Source organism: Acartia tonsa, chromosome 10 (genome assembly GCF_053477335.1).
Source record: "Acartia tonsa isolate MP-2025a chromosome 10, ASM5347733v1, whole genome shotgun sequence".
Taxonomy (NCBI): Eukaryota; Metazoa; Arthropoda; class Copepoda; order Calanoida; family Acartiidae; genus Acartia; species Acartia tonsa.
The window spans coordinates 26,341,386-26,369,213 of NC_137269.1; the positions used below are offsets into that span (position 1 = coordinate 26,341,386).

The 27,828-nt window shown below is 32.2% G+C and overlaps 1 protein-coding gene across 1 annotated transcript; it reads left to right on the top strand.

Moving 5' to 3' along the window:
* Positions 1–27,828, top strand: LOC145329723 (arylalkylamine N-acetyltransferase 1-like). Its single transcript, XM_080174088.1, has 12 exons — positions 1–35; positions 588–695; positions 3,039–3,085; positions 3,601–3,673; positions 4,867–4,908; positions 5,823–5,889; positions 6,231–6,260; positions 7,700–7,754; positions 9,010–9,035; positions 14,439–14,519; positions 18,682–18,729; positions 27,290–27,828. The coding sequence occupies exons 1-12, from the start codon at positions 10–12 to the stop codon at positions 27,359–27,361; spliced, it is 675 nt and encodes a 224-aa protein (XP_080030214.1). The 5' UTR covers positions 1–9; the 3' UTR covers positions 27,362–27,828.

Genomic DNA, 27,828 nt, shown 5'->3' on the forward strand with positions numbered 1-27,828 from the left:
CAGATCACAATGGCTAGGGAAGGGGTGACCATCAGGTAATTGTGTAACTCAGACGCACAGATAATCATCACAAATGTAACACAGCTTTGCTTTCAACCAGGGAAGGAGGGACATTGGAGGGTGGTGTTGTACATCAATTTATAGAGAAATATCCCCTTATAACCAATTTACTTTGTAATCGAGATATTTTATAGGCCCTATTAAAATCATATTTTATTACAGCAACTACTTTAGTTTTTCTTTGTATTTTTTTATTTTTTTTATTTTAAAATTTCTCAATACACAAACTTCTAAATTTTTTATGAACGTATACGATTTTTTGTCATCCAAGCTATTGTTGCGCTACTTAAAGACATAATTGGGGTCATGGGAAGAAAACGAAGTTGCGGGTTTCGTCGTATTTTCACAGTAGCTTTTTAAAAGTTTATTTTAGATTAGGTTAGGTGATTGCCCCGCAGTGTTTGGCAATTGTCCCCGCAGGGTTAGAGCCCCCGCATTGACTAGAAATAGGAGAAAAACTACTCTGAAAATATGACCGCAAATTCGTTTTCTTCACATGACCCCATAATTGTCCTTGTTTAATTTAGAGAAGCTCGGGCAGACGAATATTCAAGTGTGGTGGACTTTATCAACCACCATTTTGTTCCATTTGAACCAATCAACAAGGCGATCCAACTTTGTGAACAAGGCTACAGGCAAGTTCTTTAATTGCATAAACTTTGTCAGAAGGTTCTAAACATCTTTAAAAGTAATAAATATATAATACGTGGATAATGATATTGTGAGAGATTCATAACCCTTATAAAATATTTCTTTCAGCTGCAAATATATCCCCCTGTTTATGACCCATGAACATGGAGGAACGTATTGACCAATTAATATATAAGGACCATATCAGCAATTTGAATTGACGACCAAATTCGACTGTCAATGTCCATTTCTTTTATAGTGGGTTATATTAGCGGCAAATAAAATAAATTACAAATTTGAATCAATTTCTGACCATCTGAAATTGAAAACTCAAATAGAATTAATGTTAGAATCATCCAATTTTAAACGTCCATAATAAACTACTGTAGCAATGAGGTAAAACAACTTTAACACAGTTTTTACAAAGTTTCAGATTGTTTTTTATCATTTAAGCATTTTAACACGATAGAATTAATACTTATAATAATGATTTCTAGTTATAAGCAAATCGTCGCAATCAAATCTTAAACTATAAGTAAGTAAATAACAAATAGCATCCTTAATGTGCGAAAACCTCTAATTATTAAAAGAATTGTCATTCTATATTTGGGTTTGTTTGCTTGTCTGAATATCTGATTAATTGAGCTTTGCTTCCATAGATGTTGTCATCTTTGTTAACATGCATTGCATACATTCTAAACTTTTCCTACATCTTGTATCAAAATCTTTTTAGTCTAGACAAAATTAAAGAAACTTAATAAGATTGATAATTTTTTTCTATTGCATTTTAACCATGTTAAAGTTGTGAAATTTAAAAATAACAAGGATGACAACACCCATAAAAGCGAACATAAACACTTGTATAGTGTCAGAACTGAATAATTATAATATAAATGTATAAGGGTCAAAGCAAAATATTTAATAAATTTGTTGAAAAAAACTGCTTGATTCAGGATAATGTTTATGGACATACTTAAATTTTTAGGACTTGTTTATAGAGTTGCTTCGCTTATTACATTATACTTTGTTGTCCCAGGAATTAATATACCAAAAATCAGATCAATCAGATGATCAGTTCACATAAAAATTTGTTGTTAAAAAAGTAAAAAATCAACATGTTTAAAATGGACGTACGGACATTTTGGTAATGGTTTTAGAGTTGCTACGCTTTCTAAATCGTACCTAACTACTAAAGGAATCACCATCGATAGGACAATTCTAACATGCCTAAATTATTGAGAAAAGCTATCTGTTACGGACGGACGGACGGACCGACCCTAATTATAGAAAAGCTTCGCTTTTAATAAAAACGTTGGGTGCTGTTTTTCTGCCTGATCTAAACTAGCAGAGTCCAAACTTTTCGACCAATAATCTCGAGAAGTAGTATTTTTATTCATCATCATTGGGTATGTATATTGTCTAAGGGATTAGGTAAGGTTAGGCTATGTAAATTGATATTAGTAGGCTAGTTTAATAAGCCGTGTAAGGATAACCAACTGCTAAAAATAGTATATATTTGCACAATTGAAAGAAAATTTTTTTTTTTAGGTTTTTTTTGCAACAACTAAGATTATTTACTAAGTATATTTGCGATTACTTTTATTTAATGAAATCTTCCAATTTTTAACATGTACAAAACGGCCTGCTTAATTGCTTCAAGATCCATGTCAGATCTATATAGGAAATAAATGTCTATAAACGAGCTCAAGTTTTCCAAGGAATATATGATTAAAACTCATAGTGCTCCAATAATCCATAATAAACTCTCATTGCCCAGAACGATAAGACCCATTATTTTACTTTATTAAAAATAAATTCATTTTTTTCATTTCATGTTGCTATTTACCTTATATTGATGTATTTAATTTCTAATCATAAAAAAGAAAATTTAAATTTATAATATGATAAATTTAAGAAAACTATGTTTTAAAAGAATTCGATTGTGGCGACATTTTGTGTGTTCAAATATTAAACTAAAATTGTAATCATCATCATTAACCCTTTGGTGATGGTAATGTAAAGAAAAAAATATAATTTAAAAAATCTTTTAAAAATCATTTAAATTATTAAATATTTACTTTCTTTTAGATAGTAATGCCGGGTGAGGAAAATAGATTTATTGAGAAATAGATATGCATATAGAAAACTAGCCAATAGGGAGATAATTATATCGAGCCAACTCTAGTCATTATAATATGTAAAAAGTAATGGGCCAAATCCTATAAATTTCTTAGGCTGGCCTGTGTGTTAGGGTTTCCTAAGACTTACATTTTTACAATTTTCTCAATGTATATCTAGCCAACCAAGGGAAATAAATCTAAAATAATGTTTGTGTTTATTTGTTTTAGAATACCATATTTTGATGCATGGTTGCTGGTTCGTCTGCGTTGCCCAGGTTAGTTATATTCAGGGCCGGGTGGGAGGTGACATTGGGCTGTTCATTACTTAGGTTCTCAAATTCTATTATTATATTTTTTATACATTGGCTTAACAGCTTTGGGGACTTTTATTAAATTTAGATTGGTTTGATAGTTAAGTTGAGTGTTCGAAGATTTCAATCACTTATTGTAATCTGGGTAATCTTATGTATCATAATTGGGGATGTACATCAACGTATCGGTCATTGTCTAATATTTGATTTGGTTATTTTTGGTTATCTGTTTAATTTTATATTGTAGAGTAGTTTCGCTAAAAAAAAATTAGTAAATACTAAAAAACGATGGAAATAATTCAGTGTTTGATTTTCTACAGAATTTTTTTGTACATATGGGATTTTCTCGAGATTTACAATTTTATTAACAGTACATTACAATAAACAAACATATTTTTAAAACTTTAGAGACAGTATTTAAGTATGTTACTAGCTACTAAAACGGGCGAAGAAGAAAACTTGATTTTAAAAAAATTAAGAAACAATAACAGTGATAGCAGAGGATGGGTCAGGTGATCTCTTGGGAGTTGGCTTTGCTGTCGTTTATCCAAGGTAAGTGACTAACCCTGCAGGGATCTATTAAGTCTAAACAATGGATTTATTATTACTTGAATCTCACGCCAGATATCCTGTAAACGTAATCTAATAAAGTAAAATTTGTAGCTGGCTAAAATAACAATCAATCCCACCCACCCCCTACTACCTCTTACCCTCCTACTTGAAGAACAATCTTACCAATAAATGATGTCCATGTTAGCAACCTAAATTGACGATAATTTTTCCCCTGTCATAATATCCACGTACATTCTATATGCATTGCCTAATCGTACAGTACAAACCAAAACCGCATTTAAAACTAGTATTTTCTGGTACCATATACAAATGTACTATGCTTTAAAAGACACCCTCATATAAAGCATAGTGTTTAGAGAAGGCTCTATAACATTATCTTATTCGTTGGCTGCATGCATAACAATGGGTATTTTTGAATTGGGATTAATTATTTCCCAACTAGTAGTGTTTAAACGTTTTAACCAATATTTTGATCTACAGTATTGGTAATTTTGTATATCATAATTAGGGATGCACATTAATTGATTGTCTTATCCTTCAAGATTCCTGATATTCAGAATTAATTCAAGTATGAACCTACCTCACTAATATTGCTAATTTCCTTCTATAGGACAATTTTTTTTCTCTAAAAGCGTATTTATAGTTTATAATATCGTATTACAGACGGCTTTCCGTGAATATTAAAAAATCATTGAAAGAAAACGAAGTAGCTGGTTTCGTCGTATTTTCACAGTAGCATTTGATAGGTTAATTTAGGTTAGGAAATTTGCCCAGCAGGGGATAGAAATAGGAAAAAGGCTACTGTGAAAATACGACGAAACCCACTACTTCGGTTTCTTTCCATGCTCCAAAAACCATTATAAGACTAAATTCAGTTTTGTTATCCCCAGGATTTCGGAGGTGGCAAAGGACTGAGTTTACAAAACTAGTAATAAATCTGATTTTTGTCTTTTGATTTTAATATTCGTGGAAAATTGTCTGTAATTCATGGTTATCCATAATTTTTTCGATATGTCAAAGAACGATTTTAATCGGTTTTGAAGCCATACTGAAAAAATGGGTTTATAAGCTTCTAAATATAAATCTAGAGACACCTAGAGATTTAATCATAGGTCGACCTAATCTTTTTTGTACAATATGTTTTTGATTTAATTTCTTTGTTTTTATTTTAGCTCTGGAGAGAGCAAGTTAGAACCTATAACTATCAAAGACAAGTAAGTATTTCTATTCTTACCTCTAGGGGCGCTTTCTATATAGGAGTGGCGGAGGGGGGGGCGGGGGGGAGGGGCATCAAGCCTCTGATTCTAAACTTTTAATTTTAGTTTTTTTAAATGTTGTTTTTAGGGGGGGGGGGAGATGATTTTTTTCCTATTTCATTAAAGAAGGTACCTTTATAAGTTAACCCTTAGTTATCAACCCTCCGTATCATGTAAAGGAGAACCATATCGGTTCATCGGATAGCAAAATACGCTGCTACAGACACAGACAGACAGACAGACACATAAGCATCTTGTTACATTTCTGCAAGTGTAACCAACAGCTAAATTAATTCCAAAAAGATATTTTGTATTTTTAGCTTTTTTAAAATTTTGGTAAAACTAAGGTAGCCCCCTCCCCCCCCCCCCCAAAAAAAAAAAACAACAAAAAACAGCTGAGATGGGTTTTTGAAAGATGAATGCCGCGTTTTTTCAATTTGGAAAATTTAAACAGAGTATACAACTATTTATTTAATAATTTCGCTTTTGTTGCGGTACGGCCTTCATAGAAGAAAAACAAATTATCTTCAATCCTTTTTTGCAGCATATTTATTAATGCATCTTTTTAGAGCTGTATTAGACATTATACAAATGGCTAAAATAATAGTTTTAAAATTTTGAATTCTTAAGTTGTATACTCTGTGTTGAAATCCTATCGTCTTCGTTCAATCAACTGATGTCGAAAAAATGTCGAAAAAAACGCGGCATTCATCTTTCAAAAACCAATCTCTGTAATAATTACGAAATTGAAAGTATTGCAAGAATATTTGGAATATTTATTGCAGCATAATTAATATTACAAAAAAACAATAAAAATCTATTCTTTTCTTTTTTGTGAAATTTCAATATATGAAATCTGAAAAAAAATTTAGGTGCCCCAAAAAGTTTCGAACAATAATGGATTTTCTTGGTTGGTTTGACGATCAAGCTTCTTCTAAGGTTTGTTCAGTTTTATAATAAAAAATATAATTAATAAAAAATATTTCATCACATTTACTTAAAAATTCGAAAGAATTCTAGGAAAAATCTCATAAATATTGTGTATGTCTTGTATATTTAATATTATATTCAGAATAAATTTTTATCCAGAGGGGCTTTGAAACCGATTCATATCCGCTGGATTTGAACCGGTTCATCGCCATGCTTAAAATATTGTATAGCATCGTTTAAAAATTTAATTTAAAATATTATTTATGTCGACCATCCATGCCCCTATTTAAAGACGATTGTAGGGGCGTATCCACAAGTAAATAAATAGTATTAATGATATACTGTTTTAGGACGAAAATAGCAATAAAGATGGAAAAAAGGTATTTCATTATTTTCTGAATATTTTTAGTATAGTACAATTTAAATGTTTAAATATTTCAACATTGATTATCTATAATACAAAGTAGAATGATGTCTGTCCGTCTGTCCGTCCGTCCGTCCGTCCGTCTGAAGCTTAAGATCTCAGTAACCACTGAACCGATTGGATTCTATTTTCTTGGGGGGTGGGACACCCCAAACCCCCCCAAAAAAACAAAAAAATCCCCCCCCCCTTTTTTTTCTTTTTGTTTTCAGAAGATTTCCTTGGTCCTTTATTTTTTTTTGCAGAAGATTTCCTTGGTCCTTTTGTGAATTTTACCTTAATTTTTTTTATCACCTCTTGGGGCAAAGCCCCTAGAGGCTAGGGGCGAAGCCGCTAAACTATAATACAAAGTAGAAAGATGTCTGTCATTTGTTTGTTTGTCTGTCTGTCTGTCTGTTTGTTTGTAGCGAAGGATCTCGATACCCGCTGAACCGATCGGGTTCTCCTTTACAGGGTAGCTTCTCATAGGTCCCAGGAAGGTTTATAACTATTTTCTTGGGGGCTGGGAAACCCCCAACCCCCAAAAAAATTTCTTTTTTAAACTAAAATTAAAATAGTGGGGTCGACTACCCCCCCCCCCTCTTAAAAAAAAGATTAGTATTTTCACTGTGTCTTTACTTTATCATTCCTTTCTTAGAACCTTATCAGTAATACAATCTTGTTAGGATAATCACTTTTCAATGTATCACACGATTTTCTTTTTTTTACTGTTTTCTGTCATCGAACAAATTATGCTGATGCTCTCATAAACAATAATTTTTTCTTGTTTAATACAATAAGTTTTCTGTCTGTTTGTTTGTTGTTTACAAATTTGTAATTAAAGGTGGGCGAGAGATGGGCCATCTAAAGTTAATTGGATACTAATAAAAAAAAACTGTTTCTAGCTTTGTTATTGTATTTGGTTTTCAATAAAAAATATTGCTTATTTTATCAATTTCTAAGTAACTAAAGCAAGGATTATATTCAAAGTCAGCTTAACCGTTAGGAAAAATCAAGAACTATGTGAAAAAGTTTAATTTTAGCTATAATGGGAGAAAAAAGCAATTTAATGCACATTTTATAAAGTACGGAAAATTTCTTCCTTTCCCTGGACCTTATAAAAATCGTCGGAAAAAGCCATTTTTTAAGCAAACAAAAGCGCGTTTTGCTCTATCTGTAAGATATTATGAATGAGATAATGTTAAGATTTGATACTAAGATGAGAAAAATTTACGTTTACAGTCCCTTTAACAACTTTGGGAACTTATATTGAATTTTGATTGGTCGATTCATAAGGATGAGTTTTTAAATTATTCAACCACTGATCATAATTGGAGATGCGCATCAATTTAGCGGTGATTGTCTTATCCCTTTAGATTCCTTAGTTTTTCTACAAAAATCTAAAATTACTGTTTTTAGGTGGACCGTCTTGATTACACAATCCTATGTGGCCGTTCAGATATAAGAGTTCCAGGTACAACTATACACCAGAATAATTATAGGTCCTTTCCCACACAGTGCCTTTTGATCAGTAAAATCCGAAACCCTTATTTTTTTAGATAAATTAAAGCGGTATATTTTTCGATATGTCTAACCCATGCGGGGGCCTTTACCTTGAATGGACTTCACCTGCAGTGCAAAACCCCTTGAGGCTTCCCAGAACCCATTATTCCTTAGCCTAACCTGACCTAAAGTAATAAACAAGCAAACAAAAAACTACCCCAGCGTTTTGCCCCCTTCCCCCCCCCCCCCAGAAGTTTTTTTTAGGCTAAATTATTATTCTTATGCGAAAATAATTTTTTTTGCATAATAGCCGCTTTAAACAAGAAAATTTGGTAGGCGTAGAATAATGAAAATTTGAATTCACTGAAAAACATAATAGGTGTTCCTAGGAACGTTCTTAGGGATGCCCTCCCCCCTCCCTCAAAATAAAAAAAAAGATTGGACGTCCTTGCCTCAATGATATTAAGATTAATCCTCCCTCCACCTCAAAAAAAAAATTATTTTCAATTTTTTACCCCACCCCCCCCCCCAAAAAAAAAAAAAAATTGAAAAGCTTGGACCTCCTTGGTTCTAATAAATTAAAGTAAGAGCAACCTAAAGACCATTTTAAGTGGTGGTTTTGCTGCATTAGCAAAACTAGATTTGGCGGCAATTAATTTTGCAACAAAACAAAAGATCGGATTTTTCGGCGTATGACGAGCCTGTCATTTGATTTTCCTTACTTTTTCTGTACACTAAATTTTGTAGATAGTAAACTATTAATGGTCAAAACCTTTTAAAATTATCGCATTACATCTCGTGATTTTAAGAACTACAAATTTTTACGAAAAACTACGTACTATTTTGTAAACTAGGGGAAAATTACCTACATAAAATAAACTTTAAATATTACACAATCTGAGCAGGCCTTGAAAGTAAAAATATGTTTCTATTAAAAAGAAATTGTGACGAAACTTTTCTAAAATTGCGTCTGTGCGTCAGTACATGATATATATCTGTATTAAGATTTTTTTTAAGTTTATCGCGGATACAAAAAAAATTCTACTTTATGGCCCCGACGGGCCTCTTTGTGGAAAAGAAAATTTTCATTTTATTTAGCTTCACTGGTTGTTGATATTTTTGGTTATAATTTGCGGTGAAGTTTTAATTTGTTTTATTGCCAATTTTCTGCAATTTTTATCATTGATTACTATTATTACTAGCTTTCTAGTTTTTTTTTCTTTTAGGAATTGGAACTGAGATAGTCAAAAAGGTAAGGATTTAATTGTTAGCTTTACGTTTTCCCCAAGGATAAGACAATGGACGCTAAATTGACGCAGAACCTCTATACATGATACATGATAATACAAAAAACTACCGATTATGTAGATTACAAATTGTGACGAAAAATACATAACTTTTGTGTCACTTTTGATTCCTGTTACGTCATATAATGAGGAAGATTTAAGAGGAGAAGTTGGATAGAAAACCCCTAAAAAAGAGATGGAGAATATGACGTCAAAAGTGGTGCAAAAGTTATTTATTTTGGTCTACGTCCAAATTGTGATTAAAATGTTTGGACACTCAACTTAATGAACCAACCAACCAACCCAAATTCAAGTCCCCAAAGTTGTTCAGCTAACGAATAAGAAAACGCGCTAGTATAAAACTTAGGGAATTAGTGTAATAAACAGCCCAATGTACCTTCTCTCCCTGCGTTTTCACTTAAAATGTTGTATTGTGAACTGGGCGACCCCATCGTATAAAGCCTCCCCGCAGGGGTTAGACAGACAAAAAAGACATTCCCATCCTCCCTATTTTAAAAACTAATTTAGGGAGGGCGGGGGAGTCAGGAAAGCATCTAGTTCAGGGGAGATATAAAAAATACCACCTCCATATATTTTTTGAATTTTTCCAAAAAAATAATGGGGTATGGGAGGAGTCTGAGTATAGCAATCCGTAAAAGTTTAAATGAATAATCCTTTATTGATAATCTATTAGAGATTGCATACATTTTAGGGAAGCTTTTTTTTACATTTTATACACATAAATCAGCTAAGTGTAAACATTCAAATAGTTTGCTGAGGGATTTTTATTGTTTGAAGATTTTTTCCACATTTTATGGGATTCAATCATTAAGTGACGTTAACTATTTTGTTTTATTTGAATAGGTCATCTAAAGTAATTTGCCTGTTTTCACATGTTATTTTTTGTGAAAGGTTTCGTGAATTTTATAACCAAAAAGTATCTTATAAACAACAATATAAGCAGATCGAGCTCTTCTGTAAAATAGCTAAAAACCTAACCTGATTCGAACCTATTCAGCTTACCCGATAAATAAAGTCGAACTTAAACAACACTTCGACACATCTTGTAAAAGTTAAGTTTTTTGTCTTAAAAATAATAGCTCAGATATGGCTCGTACAATTTAATTGATTCTTTCAAGGAAGCTTTGTATTTGTCTTGAGGAGGTTCAATGTCTCTGACCTGCCTCTCCTTATATATTATATCCACAACATCATATTTAGGCCTTGGCATGATGATTCCTGTAACAATCATATATAATCAGAATGTTTGTATTCTTAATATAATCCTTTTTCATCTAATAAGTTTTATGGCAAAGAAAAATCGATAGTTTTGTAAAGGCTTTGAATTGATTAATTTTTTTCAATATCAAAATCTTTATGATTCTACAATTGTTAATTGTTATGTCTAATTTGCCGAGCTTAGCCTTTATGTATATTTTATATTGTTTGTCACTAGCGGCTACGACCCCTAGAGACCTCTAGTGGCACTTTCTCTTGGGAGGATGGTGGTACCCTCCCCTAAAAAAGTTATAAACCTTACCGGGACCTATGAGAAGCTACCTTGTAAAGGAGAATCATAAAGGTTCAGCGGTTAGAAAGATCCTTCCGTACAAACATACAAACAGACAGACAGACATCCTGTTACTTTAGTACATATAAGGATTGTATTATTAGCAATGTCCCATTCCATTTGTCTAATTTGTTATATCTTTTTTTGTTTGGTTTGACCTTTATGGATGTTTTATTATTTGGTACTTAACAAGAACGAAAATGTAAAAACAGCGAAACTATCTAAAATAATAGGCGTACATTAAGAGAGGTAGGAAAGGAAAAGAAGGGTAATAGGAGTTAGGGGATGTTATTACATATAAAGTATTGTCGAGGTAAAAAAGTGAAAAATCTACAATAAAAATCTGACCATTACTGACCGACAGACAGATGAATAGACAGACACAAACTTCTATTATTTAAAACGTTTATATGAAAAGCATATAATAGCATAATGGCAATTCATTTTTAAACTTTAAGACAAGCAGTTAAAGGCAATTTCTGATAGCCTGATATCTAGTTGCCGAAAGTGTACGCAGTTTCCTGAGTGTTTCCTCATCCTAGCTCAATATTTACTACTAGCTAAAAAAGCTTCAAACTTTTCAAAAAAAAATCCAAATTTTAAAAATTCAAATTTATAATGTATAATGTATAAATCGTTTATACATTCAAATTTTGAATTTTTTGAGGGAAGTTTGAAGATTTTTAGCTAGTAGTAAATATTGAGCTAGGATGAGGAAACACCCAGGAAACTGCGTACACATTCGGCAACTAGATATCAGGCTATCCAATTTCTGGATACATTTTAATTAGTGTAATAACAATGTAGCCAATGTATACCCATACCCAAGACAGGACAATCGACTGAAATTTTTATAGGCCTCTAGAGTTTTGTAAAATTGTTGGCCTAATAAAATTTGATACTTGTTTTAAATACTGATTTGGTTTTACAAACCAACAGTGTTTCAACTTTTCCACCAATAATTGTAAACTAAAAATTGTATTTTTCTTGCCGTAATTACATCAATTTATCCTCCACTGAGATTTCTAAGTTTTGCTAAACCCGTCAGAAAAAGGTTGTTTTGTATTTACCTATCCATTTATGAGAACCAACAATTATCTATGTAGTTTGCTTGGAATTATATAGTACAACAACAATATGATTATGAAATAATAGTGTGTGCATTTTACTGAAACGTGATTTCTAATTTTGCCCATTTTTTGTCGTTCGAATATAGCACTATAGTCACAAGAAAAAATTGGGGGTTCTATTGTTTCCGTAAAAATTGTTATTTATCGCATCGCATGGAAAATTTTCTGCAATACGATGCCATCAGCTTATACCAAGAACGAAATTAAATCGGGGAAAATATCATGAAACATATACGGAGATTTTCAGCTGTCGTTAGGGGCAACACATTGTAGAATTGACAAACCTTTTATCTGCCCCCCCCCCCCCCACCTATAATTAAAAAACACGTGTCATACAATACAAATGACCAATGTTGGCGGGTTTACATTTTAATTGACAAATGGTAAAATATATACTGGACTATCATAGGTCATTTGTATTGTATGGCGTCATTTTTAATAGACACTTTAATAAGCAGCTTTGGTTTCGAAGCTATACTGAAAAACATTTATCAATTTTATAGAATGTAGAATCAAATAAGAAAACGATAAAAAATGTGTCATAGATTGAAAGTGAGATAATCAGGGAAATCAGACACCTATTTTTCATGTCAGCCAAGAGCATAGAGTTTTTTAAAAGTAATTTAAAACAGACTTATAGATGAATATTTAGAATTATAGGGTAGATTTGCTACAAAAAAAGGGTATTGTGATATTTGCATTTAGATGATATCATCTGCGTGGAATTTATCGCACACCAAACAAAAATGTTGGCAAAGAAGTCTTTTGTCTGACGACGACGGTTGGTTGGTTGACCTAGGCTACGATAAGAAATTTACAGGGAGGGAGGGAGGGTGCATTTTACTCATACCCAAAGTTTTAAAACTTGTTCGTTGGCGACAAAACTTTTTGTACTTCTATTCAGGAAAAAAGGGAATGTGATTCTGACAAACAATTCTAAAGGAAAATTTTCCCACACCCCCCTTCCCCTTTTCCTCCCCTTCTTACCCACCCCTCTTCAATTCAATTATACTTCCACCTTACTTTAAAAGGTTTCGTGATTTTTGTAGAATGGATTGTTAGAATAGCTACCCCTGCTTTTATTGAATTGTAATTTTCATCTACAGATGGAGTATTATTAGGAAGGCACATTGATTTAATGTCCATTGTCTTATCCCTTAAGATCCCTGAAAATTATAGAACGATAAAAATGGCATCATCCAAAAAAGTGCACTCAAGCATGAAAATAGGCAGCTCAATTTTATACTTGAAAAAAGCAACCTATATCTAGATTTGATACATTTTTGATGGTTTTAAATAATATTAATGCTTGTTAATGATTACGAAACGTATAATTGTTACGAAATGAGTTAATAACTACTTTATTCAGGCCCTAAACTATTCCCATGCCTTTTTGTTGAAAAAGACAATAGTTTTTACTTTTTTCAAGTTTAAACCATAACAATTCTTTAAATGTTTTTAACTTGTTTTAAATTTAAAAATACTTTAATTAAATTTTTTTCCGTCTGTTTATAGCTAGATATATCTTTTAACATAAGCATGCAAAAATAGTTATTTCTTTCATCGTATTATAAACCGCTTTCCGCAGATATAGAATGTACAATTATAAGATTAAAACTAGTTTTTTTAGCCCTGGGGTGCCGAAGGCTCATCATACTATGAATACAAGTATCCTTGTTTAGATAATATCAGTGGGAGTATCTGCAGTACTAACTCATCATACTATGGATACAAGCATCCTTGTTTAGATAATATCAGTGGGAGTATCTGCAGTAACTCATCATATTATGGATACAAGTATCCTTGTTTAGATAATATCAGTGGGAGTATCTGCAGTGCTAACTCATCACACTATGGATACAAGTATCCTTGTTTAGATAATATCAGTGGGAGTATCTGAAGTGCCAACTCATCACACTATGGATACAAGTATCCTTGTTTAGATAATATCAGTGGGAGTATCTGCAGTGCTAACTCATCACACTATGGATACAAGTATCCTTGTTTAGAAAATATCAGTGGGAGTATCTGCAGGACTGACTCATCACACTATGGATACAAGTATCCTTGTTTAGATAATATCAGTGGGAGTATCTGCAGGACTGACTCATCACACTATGGATACAAGTATCCTTGTTTGGATAATATCAGTGGGAGTATCTGCAGTGCTAACTCATCACACTATGGATACAAGTATCCTTGTTTAGATAATATCAGTGGGAGTATCTGCAGTACTAACTCATCATACTATGGATACAAGTATCCTTGTTTAGATAGTATCAGTAGGAGTATCTGCAGTGCTAACTCATCATACTATGGATACAAGTATGCTTGTTTAGATAATTTCAGTGGGAGTATCTGCAGTGCTAACTCATCATACTATGGATACAAGTATCTTTGTTTAGATAATATCAGTGGGAGTATCTGCAGGACGGACTCATCACACTATGGATACAAGTATGCTTGTTTAGATAATTTCAGTTGGAGTATCTGCAGTGCTAACTCATCACACTATGGATACAAGTATCCTTGTTTAGATAATATCAGTGGGATTATCTGCATTGCCAACTCATCACACCATAGATACAAGTTTCCTTGTTTAGATAATATCAGTGGGAGTATCTGCAGTAATAACTCATCACACTATGGATACAAGTATCCTTGTTTAGATAATGTCAGTGGGAGTATCTGCAGGACTGACTCATCACACTGTTCTCTGCACAAGCGCTTTCTCAGCAAAAATTTGTCAGGTAAATTCAGGGAGGAAGGGATGGAGGGTAAATTGTACTGTTTATTACTACACTGGTACCCAAAGTTTTATATATATGTTACCTAATATGTTAGATCGAATATTTTGGGTACTTTTATTGAATTATGATTGGTTGGTTCCAAACTAATTTTGACCAAACTTTTCAGCAAATAATTTCAATCTACAGAAGGGGTAATTATCTTAATCATTATTGTGGATGAACATTAATTTATCGTCTATTGACTTATCCATTAAGATACCTGGTAAAAAATATTTACCTTGTTAACTCTTCGAGATCTTAAGGAATAAGACAATAAACCATAAATCGAATCAATTCTCAAATATAGATTATAATTATTGGTGGAAAAGTTAAGACACTGCCGACTTAAATCCAATTAATCAATATTTAATTATAAAAAAAATCAGGTGTCTATCATAAAAAGCAGCCTAGTAAATAAAAGTGAGTATCCTCCAGAGTCAGACAAACAAAATATTCGTTGCTGGATGCATTTGGGTAAGGTGAAATATCTCATATTTGCAAGTAAGGACAAACAGACAGACAGAGAGAGTTGGTTATAGAATAGCTTTGACACTAAAAAATCAAATTATTCACTAATAGACTTTCTTACTGTTATTCTTTTCTTTATTTGGATTAAGCTTCTTAAGTTTATTTTTGCAATCTGTAAAAGGTTCCTTTATATTTCTTTATATTCATTTATCTACTTTATAATTAAAGTACATCTATGAGCAGGGATCTTAAGGGATAAGACAATGGAAGATAAAATGATGTACATCCCCAATGTTGATACACAAAACTACTTCTTCTGTAGATTACAATATTTATAATAGTTATAATTCCGGATGAAGACAGTGCTATAATATTTTTAAATCGACGTAAGGGTTTTTACTCTCTGGTAAATCCTACTGATTTTATAGGGGGATTTCTGGGAAGATAAGGCTCAATAGTCACAGCAATCAAATAATGAATACTTAGGCATTTTTAATTTATAAGCAATATTTAATTGAGAAATTTCTTTTAATGTTGTAATTTTTTTACAATAATTATTTACAAGTTTATAACCTAGTACATTAAAATCTTAAACAAATAAAAAGATATTTTAAATCAAGAATGTACAATAAATAGTTATATAATTACATTTAGTTTTATACAATTAAAAATAGACGAGAAGGTTAATTCCATATTAGCGCAGCTCTTTTAAGTAAATCATTGGCTACACCCCTAGAGACCCTTGATGAAGGAGGGAGGGGACGTAAACCTCAATCTCAGATTTTACGTTTTAGCTTTAAAAAGAAAAAGTAAATAAAAGAAAATAGGAGGGGTAGGGGACTTTTTTTTGGGGGGGAAGTAAAGGTATCCTTCTCTAAAATAGATATAAACCTTTCCTGGACTTATAAAAGGCGGCAATGTAAAGGACAACCTAATTGGTTCATCGGTTAGAGAGATCTTTCGCAACACACACACTCACATGGTCAAACTATCCTTTTACTTTTATATTAAGATTTTGCTGCTTTTAAAAGTTGGATACAGCTTTTAAAAACAATAGCACATTCGGCTGGTTTTTGGCTAGTTTACTAGTTGTTGCTCTAATCTGGCAAAGTGTTGGAGCTTGAAAATATTTTCTATACATACATATTACATGCGAGGAATGGAATAAAATTTCTAGAAAATAAACAGTCTTTGATTAATAAGGAAGAGAAAGAAAAAAAGAAAATAATGAATGTACATTGTTAAATATACGTGAATATTATGGAAGGGGAAAAATTGCCGTAAAATTAGGTTGCTTTCCTTTTCATTTATTGGTCAGTTCATTGATCTAGTATAGTGGTGAGCGTTGTTTAAGCCTACTACAAGTTTTACTTTATCAGAGTACATGATAATTTGGTATAATATCCAAGTAATGTAATAAATCCATTGAAAGAAAATCACTTATTGTATTGGATCACCTAATCTAATAATCTAATAATATGCTTATGATTAGCCAATATCAGTTTAACATTACATTTACTGAATTTATAGAACACTTTTTTAAATCTTCAAATTACTGGTATTGCGAATCTAGTGGACAGAATATTGTTCTATGTCGGATTTTACGGATTAAAAGTTTTTACAATGAACGTCTGAGTGCAAGCAAAAATTTGTGGCCAATTTCACTAAAACTGAGAATGGACAACAAACAAACAATTACAGACAAACCTCCTTAAATCGCCCGCCGCGAATCAGCCGCGGCAAAGTCACGTTTGTACGCTTTGAAAATATTTTGAAAAGAAAGATTGCCATAGTTTGGTCAGGTTTAGACTTCAAGCTGATTTTTAAAATTGTAAAAGGTTGATTTCCCTGAAGCTTGCAGGCGTCTGACGCGCTGCCGCCGAGCCTTGATAAAAATCTGTTAAAGTTGTACTCTTGAAGTTTTAATGTGACAATAGCACCTTGAATTGAATTAAGAATAAAATAAAATCATTTCAAGATCAGTGTTGAGCTTCCCTGCAATATAGAATGGAATCCGTTGTTTTAGATATTAACAGAAAGCAGTACTTTATATAAAATGTTTTTTTTATTTAGTTAAGATTGTATTTTTAAAGCTGGCATAACAACAAGAAATTTTTACTTCAAGTTCTTTAATCTTTCTAGCAATCTATTTTTGGTATCAGAGATTATTAAAAAGCGAATCATTTCCAAATCTAGAGATTGTCTGTACTTCCATTTGTTCTTTATTATCGCTATAATTGGTAGAATTATCGTATATATTTCAAAACTTATCTGAGAATTTTTATAATTATGACAACAATTTTTAACTTTATATAACTCTCTTATCAACTTAATTTGTATAAAAGGGTGATTTCTGTTACGATATAGTCTGTTTTGTGTTAGACTCCCTGTGCAATTGTTTATGCCGTTTTGCTGGATCTTTCACTTCTGTGGATGTTTTCATCCTTGCTTTTTAAAATCTTGTTCTTTTAGTCTATAGATATGTACAAGAATTATCTTAAATTATTAATTCAGTTTTATAAAATATCTATTTTTAAAAGCGAAGCTTTTCTATAATTAGGGTCGGTCCGTCCGTACGTCCGTCCGTCCGTACGTACGTCCGTAACGGATAGCTTTTTCCGTTAATTTAGGCATGTTAGAATTGTCTTATCGATTTCAAATTTTGCATGGTGATTCCTTTAGTAGTTAGGTACGATTTAGAAAGCGTAGCAACTCTATAATCATTACCAAAATGTCCGTATGTCCATTTTAAACATGTTGATTTTTTTACTTTTTTAACAACAATTTTTATGTGATCAAATCATCGGATTGATCTGATTTTTGGTATATTGATTCCTGGGACAACAAAGTATAATGTAATAAGCGAAGCAACTCTATAATCAAGTCCTAAAAATGTAAGTATGTCCATAAAAATTATCCTGTATCAAGCAGTTTTACAACAAATTTACTTACAATTTTGCTTTGACTCTTATAAATTTATATTATGATAATTAAGTTCTAACACTATACAAGTGTTATTGTCCGTTTGTCCTACCGTTTCAGTGCTTCGCTTTTATGGATGTTGTCATCCTTGTTTGTTTAAAAATCATGAACATTTACATATTTGCAAGCTTGCGATGAATAATTTAGACATTTTTATATAATAATTAATATAAGGTTATGCAATAAAGTTTTTTTTTTAATTTTTTGGTTTAATTTTATTGAATTTGTTATGCTTGTTATGGGTTATATACAAATTTAGTTATCGCCTAAAGAATATAGATTATTAATCTTAATGTGATTTTATCGTCGTCTCTGCTATGCTAGTTTTTTTTGTGAGTTGGGTAGGCATATGTCTTTTCGGCGCGCCTAAACTTCCCTAAAAATTGTAAAAGATCAGACAGACAACTATTCTGTTACTTTATTACATACTAGCGGCTACGCCCCTAGAGGCCTCTAGGGGCACTTGAGGAGGTGGGAGTCGAATTTGATAACCCAATTTCTTATTTTAGATTTTAAAAGAAAAAGTTAAAAAAAACTTTTTTGTGGGGAGAAATTTTTTTTTGAGGGGGGGTATTTTTTATATTTACAAACACACAGACACACAAACACAGAGACAAACAAACATCCTGTTACTTTAGTATAAGGATGACACTTAATTGATTTATAATTTTAGAAGCTTGGATTCGAAGAGGTGTTTTCCTATCCTTATGCAGATTACAAGGTAATATTAGTAGCGAAGCTGCTATGCAAGTCAACTGTCACGGACGGTCTTTCGGCACTTTTCATACTTTTGGCTTAGGTGGAAGAGTTGTTTTGTTCGTAATTGATTAATAATTTTTATTTAAAGTAACAGGATCAGTGTTTGTCTGTGTGTGTGGTTGTCTGTATGTATCGAAGAATCTCTGTATCCGATGAACCGATATAGTTCTCCTTTACAGTGTTGCTTTTCAAAGTCCTGGAAATACTTAGAACCAATTTAGGGAATAATTGTTGGAATTTGAGCATGGGGATGCAAGGTTTGAAATCAATTGGAAGATTCCAACATACCTTAATTAGCGATGCTAATTGTAGAAAAGCTTTGCTTTTTATTATAAATTTAAATTGTAAGTCATGTTTTTTTATAGATTTTTAAAAGTAAGATTAGCAAAATTTTTGGGGTAAAAGAATTCAAAATGGCGTAAAACCATCCCTAAATGTCTTTTTTACAGAACCTCTTTTCTCAGAATTAAAACCTTTTCATAAAAATGGACTAATGTTTGAACTAAAATACAAACACTAAAAAGCTGTTAACATTTTAGTGTTATCTTTTTTTATTGGTACCTATCAGGGATCTAAAGGGATAAGACCATAGCTGATAGATTGATGTACATCCCAAACGATGATACACAAAAGTATTCCTCCTCTTGATTACAGTTAGTGGTTGAAAAGTTTTGACACTCAACTCAATGAAGTAACCAATCAAAATTTATTTAAAGTTCTTATTGTTGTTTAGTCAAATAATAAGAAAACATTATTATAAAACTTTGGGGTCTAGAGTAATAAACAGCTCAATGTTCCCTCCATCCCTGTTGTAAATATAGTAAAATAAAGTATACTTACGTATATCCACCCTAAAATTTTCCTTTATGTAAGCCATAATTATATAAATTGTTAATAGTATGTTTATATAAGGTTGTTGGAAAAAATCCGCCAGTATACTTTGGTTGCATACCTGTCAAGAGTTTGACAGACTCACAAAAATGACCGCATTCTAGAAAAGGCAAAAATGTTTAGATGTACTGTACTACAATTTAATGGCATTAGAGAAAACCATTCATTCCCCCCCCCCCCCCTCTTCTATAAACTTTTTGGGCTCTAAAAAACAAAGGCAGTAACCCTGCGGGCTCCTCTGACCACTAACTAACCAAAAATAAGATAGTACATTTTTATAAAAGTTTACAAAAACCTTTGGCGTATGGTCCATTTAGACTTTGAGGGAAATTGCTTGACATAAAATTTTTTGTATTTTTTCCTTGTTTAACTTTTACCAGGACCCAATACCTGTAAATGCAAAGCTATAAATTTTAAGAGAAAAAAAAGGGAAAATAGTTTGAATTAAAGAATCTTTTTTTGGCGATACGTTTTTATTATTTTGTGTAAAAGATTTATATATTCCTTATTAAGACATTTTTTAAATATGTAAGACAACTCTATCATGTATATAACCAATTAAGCTATTTATTATTATGTTTAGTGAATATGGGCTAACTCTTTTAAATAAAGAAAAAGATTTAGAGATTAGCCTTAATGGAAACAAACATACAAAATATTATTAAATGCAAAACTTTTCCACTCTCAGTTTATATATATAAAAACTTGTAATTCAACCATTTTTCAAGACGTAACAAAATGACAATGGGTGATAGTTTGAATTGTAAAGTAAAAGAATAGAGGCGGCATAGTCTATAGGTAACTGTAGGGCAGGGACCCTGTTCCGATTTTGTTTTGAGTTTTTGAAATCAGCTAATAGCGTCTAAAATATAAACACAGCCGAGTCTCTACAAAACAAAAAAATTTGTCAGCAGATGAAAAATGCCTCTGCCGCTTGGGCCAGGTAGTTGTCTGGATTGACGTCATAAAAATGAGGGAGATAAGAGGAAAAGTGGAAAATAAATTCCCTAAAAAAGAGATGGATAATCCCTCATTTTTATGACGTCACAGGAATCAAAAGTAGGACAGTTTGGGCTTCGTCTCTGGATTACATATATATATATACTTTATTGTTAAAATCCCTTATAAGAAAATAGACATACCTTTGTTTGCCATAGGAACACCTATGTAAACTTTCTAGATTAATTTAACAAATCTAGAAACCGAATCTACATTTTTCTCACTTTTATTATATTATCGGAGCGCCACTAGCATCTAGGGAATTTGTTCTTAAAGGGGGGAAATTGTGCAGAAAAATAGCCCAAAACCAACTTATCCTTGTCTATTTTATATTTTTAACTTTGTTCTTTAATTTTTAAGGTCCCCTTTATGTTTTTCTTCACGCAATTTGGTAATCTATTACGTCACTCTTTAGTAAATACAGGAATTGCGAGGGATAAAACAATGGAGGATAAATTGATGATGATTACAACATTATGCCTTCTGTAGATTAAAGTATTGGTGAAAAAGAAAAAAAATACTTCCAGTTCGGAACCAACTAATCAAACTCCAATCAAAGTTTTTGAGCCAACGAAAAAGATACCAAAAATACGGTCCCTAAATGTTGGGTATAATTTTTTATTCAAAGTCCAATGTCCCCTCCTGTGAATATAACAGACAAATTGTTTGTAAATATGATACAAAACAACTTAAATACAGAATGCTGAATAGGGACAAACCTAAATTTTATTCTTGTTTAGATATGAAGATGCTTTATCTATAACATTTAGAGTTTCAAATTTTTGTTGAACTCATTCAATGATGATTATATGATTATGCATTAATATTCGATAAATCTGTCCATAACTAAATAATTACAATTTTGTTTATCTTAGCCGTTTTTTATTTGTTTTTTAACTTAGTTTTTTTGCTCAAATCTAAAGAATATGATTTCCAAGTTCACTTAAAAACTGAACATATTAGCCGTGTTCATTTGATTTTCATTAATTATTTGGTTTTAAAGTAGTAAATTATCATTTTCAGTCTTATTAGGATTTATAAGTAGATATGAATTATGACATTCGCATTTTTGTATATTCATGAAAAAAGTTTATTTTATTGTTAGGCAAAAATGACTTTGCAATTGTATCAGTAAGTAGGTCTAATAACACCCTTTGCTAATTTTAAAATCCAACTAAATCTAATTTTTGAGAAAATTAGATTTGAAAATTTTAAGTTCAATTTTGTCCCCTAGGAGTTACCGAACAATCATGACAAGAAAAGCAAATATTCATACTTTTCAATTCTTTACAACTTTGCTTTTATGAAGTCTTTCATAAAAACACTCTATATAAGATTTATTTAAGGCTGAATTTCCATGACCTTAGCAAAGCAACTGATAAAAATGGCCATTGATTAACTCCCTTCAGGAGTGGTTTTATGAAGAACTTTAAAAAAGCAAACTTGTTCAAAATTTTATATCAATAATTTGAACACAGTAATAGTGTCTGACTGATTATGACGAAACAAAAAAAATTAGCCAATGAGAGGCCACTATAAATTTTACCATTGGTCAATAGCGGCCTCTCATTGGCTATTTTTTTTTGTTACGTCATAATCAGTCAGACACTATTGCTGTGTTCCAATAATCTTTGCTTTCCTTGTAATGATTGTTTGGTAACTCGGGATGAAAATTGAACTTAAAATTTTCAAATATAATTTTCTCAAAAATTAAATTTAGTTGGATTTTAAAATTAGCAAAGGGTGTTATTAGACCCACTTACTGATACAATTGCAAAGTCATTTTTGCCTATCACTAAAATAAACTTTTTTTAACTGGCCACGCAACAGTGAGACATGAATTGTCTGTAATTCATCCTGTTTGGTATGTGTGGGCAGATTTCTCAGTAGTTTCTATCAAAATTTTTTACTTCAACATATATCATGTACACACAAAAGATATTTGCAGTAGGATTTATTTGCGAAAAAATCTTGAGATGTTTACTGTTTTGATTCTTTGAAGAATGGTGAATAAATGTTTGAAAGCTGCAAAAATTAAGCTCATTGATATTATAATAGGATGTTTATGGTTACATCGGCTGTAGATTTATTAAACATTAGGCAAGGATGACAACATCCATAAAAGCGAAGCAGTAAAACGATAGGTCAAACGGACATTAACACTTGTATAGTGTCAGAACTGAATAATCAAAATATAAATGTAAAAAAGTCGAAGCAAAATTGTAAGTAAATTTGTTGAAAAACTACTTAATACAGGATAATGTTTATGGACATACTTACATTTTTAGACTTTAATTATAGAGTTGCTTTGCTTATTATATTTACTTTGTTGTCACAGGAATTAAAATACCAAAAATCAGATCAATCGGATAATAAGATCACATAAAATTTGTTTTTAAAAAAGTTAAAAAAAATCAACATGTTTAAAATAGACGTACGGACATTCTAGTAATGATTATAGAGTTGCTACGCTTTCTAAATCGTACCTAACTACCAAAGCAATCACCATGCAAAGTTTGAAATCGATAGGACAATTCTAACATGCCTAAATTAACGGAAAAAGCTATCCGTTCTAGACGGACGGATCGACCATAATTTTAGAAAAGCTTCACTTTAAAAAAATGTTGGTACTTTCATGCAAAGTACCATATTAAGCACTTATTGCACCCAACCCCCCTTTTATGAATGAATTGAAAAATATTGGGTAGTAGTTGTTCGTTTGTTTGTTTATTTTTTAGGCCAGGTCAGGTTAGGTTAATAAAAGGTAACGCATAGGCCCCGTAGGGTTAGATCCCCCTGCAGACGTTAGGCAAAGGGGAAAAAAACTACTCGCACCATATTTTTAATTTATTTAAAAAATAAGGTGGTGTGGTCACTTTGTGTGATTTCTGCTGGCTTTCTTTGCAGTTGTCTACATGTCTTAGCAGCTGGCTGTGGCTTGGTGGCAGGTTGATAAGATAGAGGGCTAGATAAAATTACAAGTGCTTGTAGGGACTATCCAAACCAAACTATGTTTTATTCAATTATTCTATAACTTATCTTATAGGTTGGCGTAATCCCTATGGGTATAATTATATTTTCAATGCAATAACAAATTTATATAATGTCTTTATCCTACTGGAATTTACTTAAAAAGAAAAAAGATTAAGTTCATGTAAAATGTTTCCCTGAAAATCTTAACCAAGTAGAAAAAGGCACTCATGAGATCTCTCACTGTAGACAAAGGCCCAAGCTACTTAATATTACCAGATATCTATTATTCCGAAAGGATAAGGCAAAGAAGGATAAATTTACAGTCCCTTTCAGGCATTCACCCTGAATATTATAGATTACCATCAAATTCACAAATGTAATCTCTTTTGTTTGAATTAAAACAGAAAGCATGATATGGGCAAGCCCAGGCGCCCCCTATCACGTGACCATGGGAATATCTAAACTTATGTAAGATTACATTATTTGGTTTACAACTTTCATAAGCACGGAGAAAATGTCCAGCGGTTACACAAATGCATTTTCAACTGCGCGCGTAGTGTCTCTACAACCAGGGTCTGTATGTTAGACTGTGAACATGCAAGGATCTAAAGGGATAAGAGGATTCTCGAAAATTGATGTATTGTACATCCCCAATGATGATACATAAAATTATCGCTTCTTTAGATCAAAATTAGTGGTTGAAACGTTTGAACACTCAACTTAATAAATCAATCAATTAAAATTAACTGAAGTCACCAAGTAATGAAGCCAACGAATAAGGAAATGTTATTCAAAAACTTTGGGGACTTGTGTACTAAACAGCCCATTGTCCCCTCACTCTCTGGTGAACATGGCAAAAAAAAGGACGAACCCCAAACTGTCCCACTTTGAGAAAGACGATTCCAGTGACGTCATATACGTTTCGGGAAAGAAAAAGGGAAGGGGAGAAGAAAATCTCTTCAAAAGAGATGGGAGAAAAGGAAAGAGATTTCTTCCCCCTTCCCTAAACGTATATGACGTCCCTGGAATCGTCTTTCTCGAAGTGGGACAGTTTGGGGTTCGTCAAAAAAAGTAGTGGTTCCGCTAGTCGTCGGCTAGATGAGCTTCAAATCTTGGGTAAAACTTAAAAATAGTTACAGCAGCTTCTATGTCATATGTTCAACACTTTTAGATAGAACAGGCGGAAGGCTTTGGCCCAAAACAAGCTCAACCATGCAAAGTTGGTTCTTTAAGACAAAGGTCCTGCATTTGTCGGATAAGTTGTCTGTAGGTTGTTTTTCCACTCAATTATGCACTTCATTCTCAAACTTTGTTAAACTTGTAAGCTGAAATTTTTGTTTATATTTGTGCTTTCTTATTTTTAAGCTTTCTTGTTTTACTTTTGTACCAGACCTAAGCCCCACCAAGTTTCTATGGAAATTGTTTATACTGTCAGTTTAAATTTTCCTATATTTTTGTTAAAGTGGATATAACCAGTTAAGTAAAGTATCTGAATGTCTGCTTATTTAAAGATCTCGCAAACCGATTATACTACTAATTTTCAGAAAAGCTCAGTAATGGAACTGAAATATCGAAACCCCCTTGGATTTAACGCCCCAAAAATATCCTAAAACCATTAAGGAGCCTAAAGGCTAAAAAGGCAAAGTCTTATACATTTTAAAAACAATAGATATAAACATAAAAAAAAAGTTGTTTGGTATTTGCATCTTCATTTTGTTAAACCTACACCCCACCCCCAAAATGAAATGCTCTTTAATATTTTGTTCAAAGTAAATCTGGGGGTAATGCGGAACCTCCCCCCCCCCCCACACACACACATCAGCGAAGCCACTAGACACTAGGGCAAAGCCACTAGTCTATAATACAAAGTACAACTATATATGTCCGGATAAAGCTTGATATCTCGGTAACAGATCTACCGATTAGGCTCTGCCTGGTTTCGCCATAATTTAGGTTATTTTTGGGGGTTAAGAACAACGCCAGGGGCGTCCAAGCTTTTTTGGGGGGGGAGGTAAAATTTTTTCAATGGGGGGGGGGTAATTCGATTTTTTTTTGGGGGGGGGGCGGATAAAATTGCCCGCGAAGCGCACCGCAAATTTTTTTTACCCCTCCTGAAATCTGTTGGCAGGGGTAAATTTTGTTTACCCCCCCCAAAAAAAAAAAAAAAAATTTACCCCCGGGGAAAAATTTTTGGTGGGGGTAATTTAAATTTTATCAAATATTTAGTATTAAAAATGCGCGCGAGATTGTTAGAGATTTTTATCTTGGGGGGGGGGGGGAGGGGGTAAATACTCCCTTCTAAATGGATGGTGGTGCCTACGGCACCCCCAGGGTGGGGGTAAATTTTAAATAGGGGGGGTAAAATGAAAAAAAAATTAGGGGGAGGTAATCACCCCTTTACCCTCCCCCTTGGACGTCTATGAACAACGCCCCCCCTCCCCTCTTCACCCTAGACAAAAAAATCTAAATAGCTTATAATGAAAGAAACAAAATAAGTATTAATTGAAATATCCATTGTACGTTTATCTGATGAAAACAATTTTGTTCAAATTGCATAGAGAAACTATTTTTGAATACTTTTGTACTTAGAACTGGTTTATTACTGGATAAAAATAGTTGTTTATCGCATCGTTTTTTTCTGCGGATATTGCAATCAAAATTATAAGATTAAAACCAGAGACGAACTAACAAAACTAGTGTAAATTTTATGAATTTTATTTAAGTATTCGTAGAAAATTGTCTGTAATACAATGCTATACATGATTTTTCCGTATAGATGGAAAACGGTTTTAATCCTGCGGCTATTAATCGGTTTTGAAGCCATACTGAAAAAGAAATTTCAATCATTAAAAAAACAACAACTACCACTTTTTATTTACATTCGACACTAAATATAATTAATAAACAGCCTATGGATTATTAGTCAGTTTAGAACACTGTTAACATTGTAATAGATAAAAGAGAAAGACTAAACTACATAACTTTTGTGTCACTTTTGAGGAAGACGATTCCCTTTTCTCCCATATCCTTTAAAGAGATTTTCTTCCCCTCTTCCCTTTTTCATTTCCATCATATGACGTCATATAGAATAGTCTTCCTCAAAAGTGAAACAAAAGTTATGTAGTTTAGTCTTTCTCGATAAAATTATAAGAACAAGGATGACAACATCCATAGCGAAGCTTTAATATCAGACGGTAGACTTGTAAAGTGTTAAAATTTAATAAGCAGAAAATTAATTTATAAGTCTAAACAAATTTGTATGTAAATTTGTTGCAAAATTGAGATTTCAAACTTGGGATGCTTGCTTATTCCTGTAATAGTTAAGTACAATTTAGAAGCGTAGCAACTACAATTGCTACCAGCAAGCATTTTTGTTGACAAAATAAATTTCATATGATATAATGATCCTATTAATCCAGTTGGATAAATGATTCATAGGACAACTAGGTAAGAGGTTATAAGCAAAGTATCTCTATAACCAAGTCTTTCTATGCTAGATTGTCCTAACTTGAATAATGTACTCTGGCAATTTAAAAATGATATAAATTATAAGTTCTGACACTCTACAAGTGATCAAGTGATCTGATTTTTCAGCTTCGCTTTTATCGATGCTGTCATCCTTGTTTTTCTTTTTATTATCAAAAAAAATTTATTGTTAGGTTGATGGTAAGGTTGTGTTTCCAACGGAGCCACCCCACACAGAGGCAAGATTCTACAGCAAGGCTTTTTAAACCACCACCAACTCTTCCGCCACTCATAAACAACATTGTCTAATACTTGAGTTCTACTAATTAGCAGGGAGGGAGGGGGACACAGGACTGTAATTTATACTGGTACCCAAAGTTTTAACATCACGTCCTGTCATTCGTTGGCTTCAAAACTTTGGGTGCTTCTATTAAATCTTGATTGGTTGGTTCAAACTATCAGTGTCCATTCTAAACTTTAAAATCAATAATTATTGTCTTATCCATTAAGATCCCTGACTATTTTATCTTTGTTCCTTACAATAATACCTCTAGACAACAGCAATATACATAATCATATTTTACTTGTTAGCATGCAAATCTTGTTGTAGAAAGCTTTGTTTCTCCCCCACTCTGTATTGCATGTTTTCTATATTTTCTCAAAAAAGGGAAATCTGATATATACTCTTTATAAACTTTCTGTTTTCTATTAATCGTTTTTTTATATCTCTCAA

What these genes read in the sequence shown, in the direction of transcription:
- LOC145329723 (XM_080174088.1), top strand. Translation starts at nt 10, where the DNA reads ATGGCTAGGGAAGGGGTGACCATCAG. An exon ending in TTTGCTGTCGTTTATCCAAG is followed by an intron (nt 3,674 to 4,866) that starts GTAAGTGACTAA and finishes TTTTTATTTTAG; the next exon opens with CTCTGGAGAGAGCAAGTTAG. An exon ending in GAACTGAGATAGTCAAAAAG is followed by an intron (nt 9,036 to 14,438) that starts GTAAGGATTTAA and finishes ATCCTTGTTTAG; the next exon opens with ATAATGTCAGTGGGAGTATC.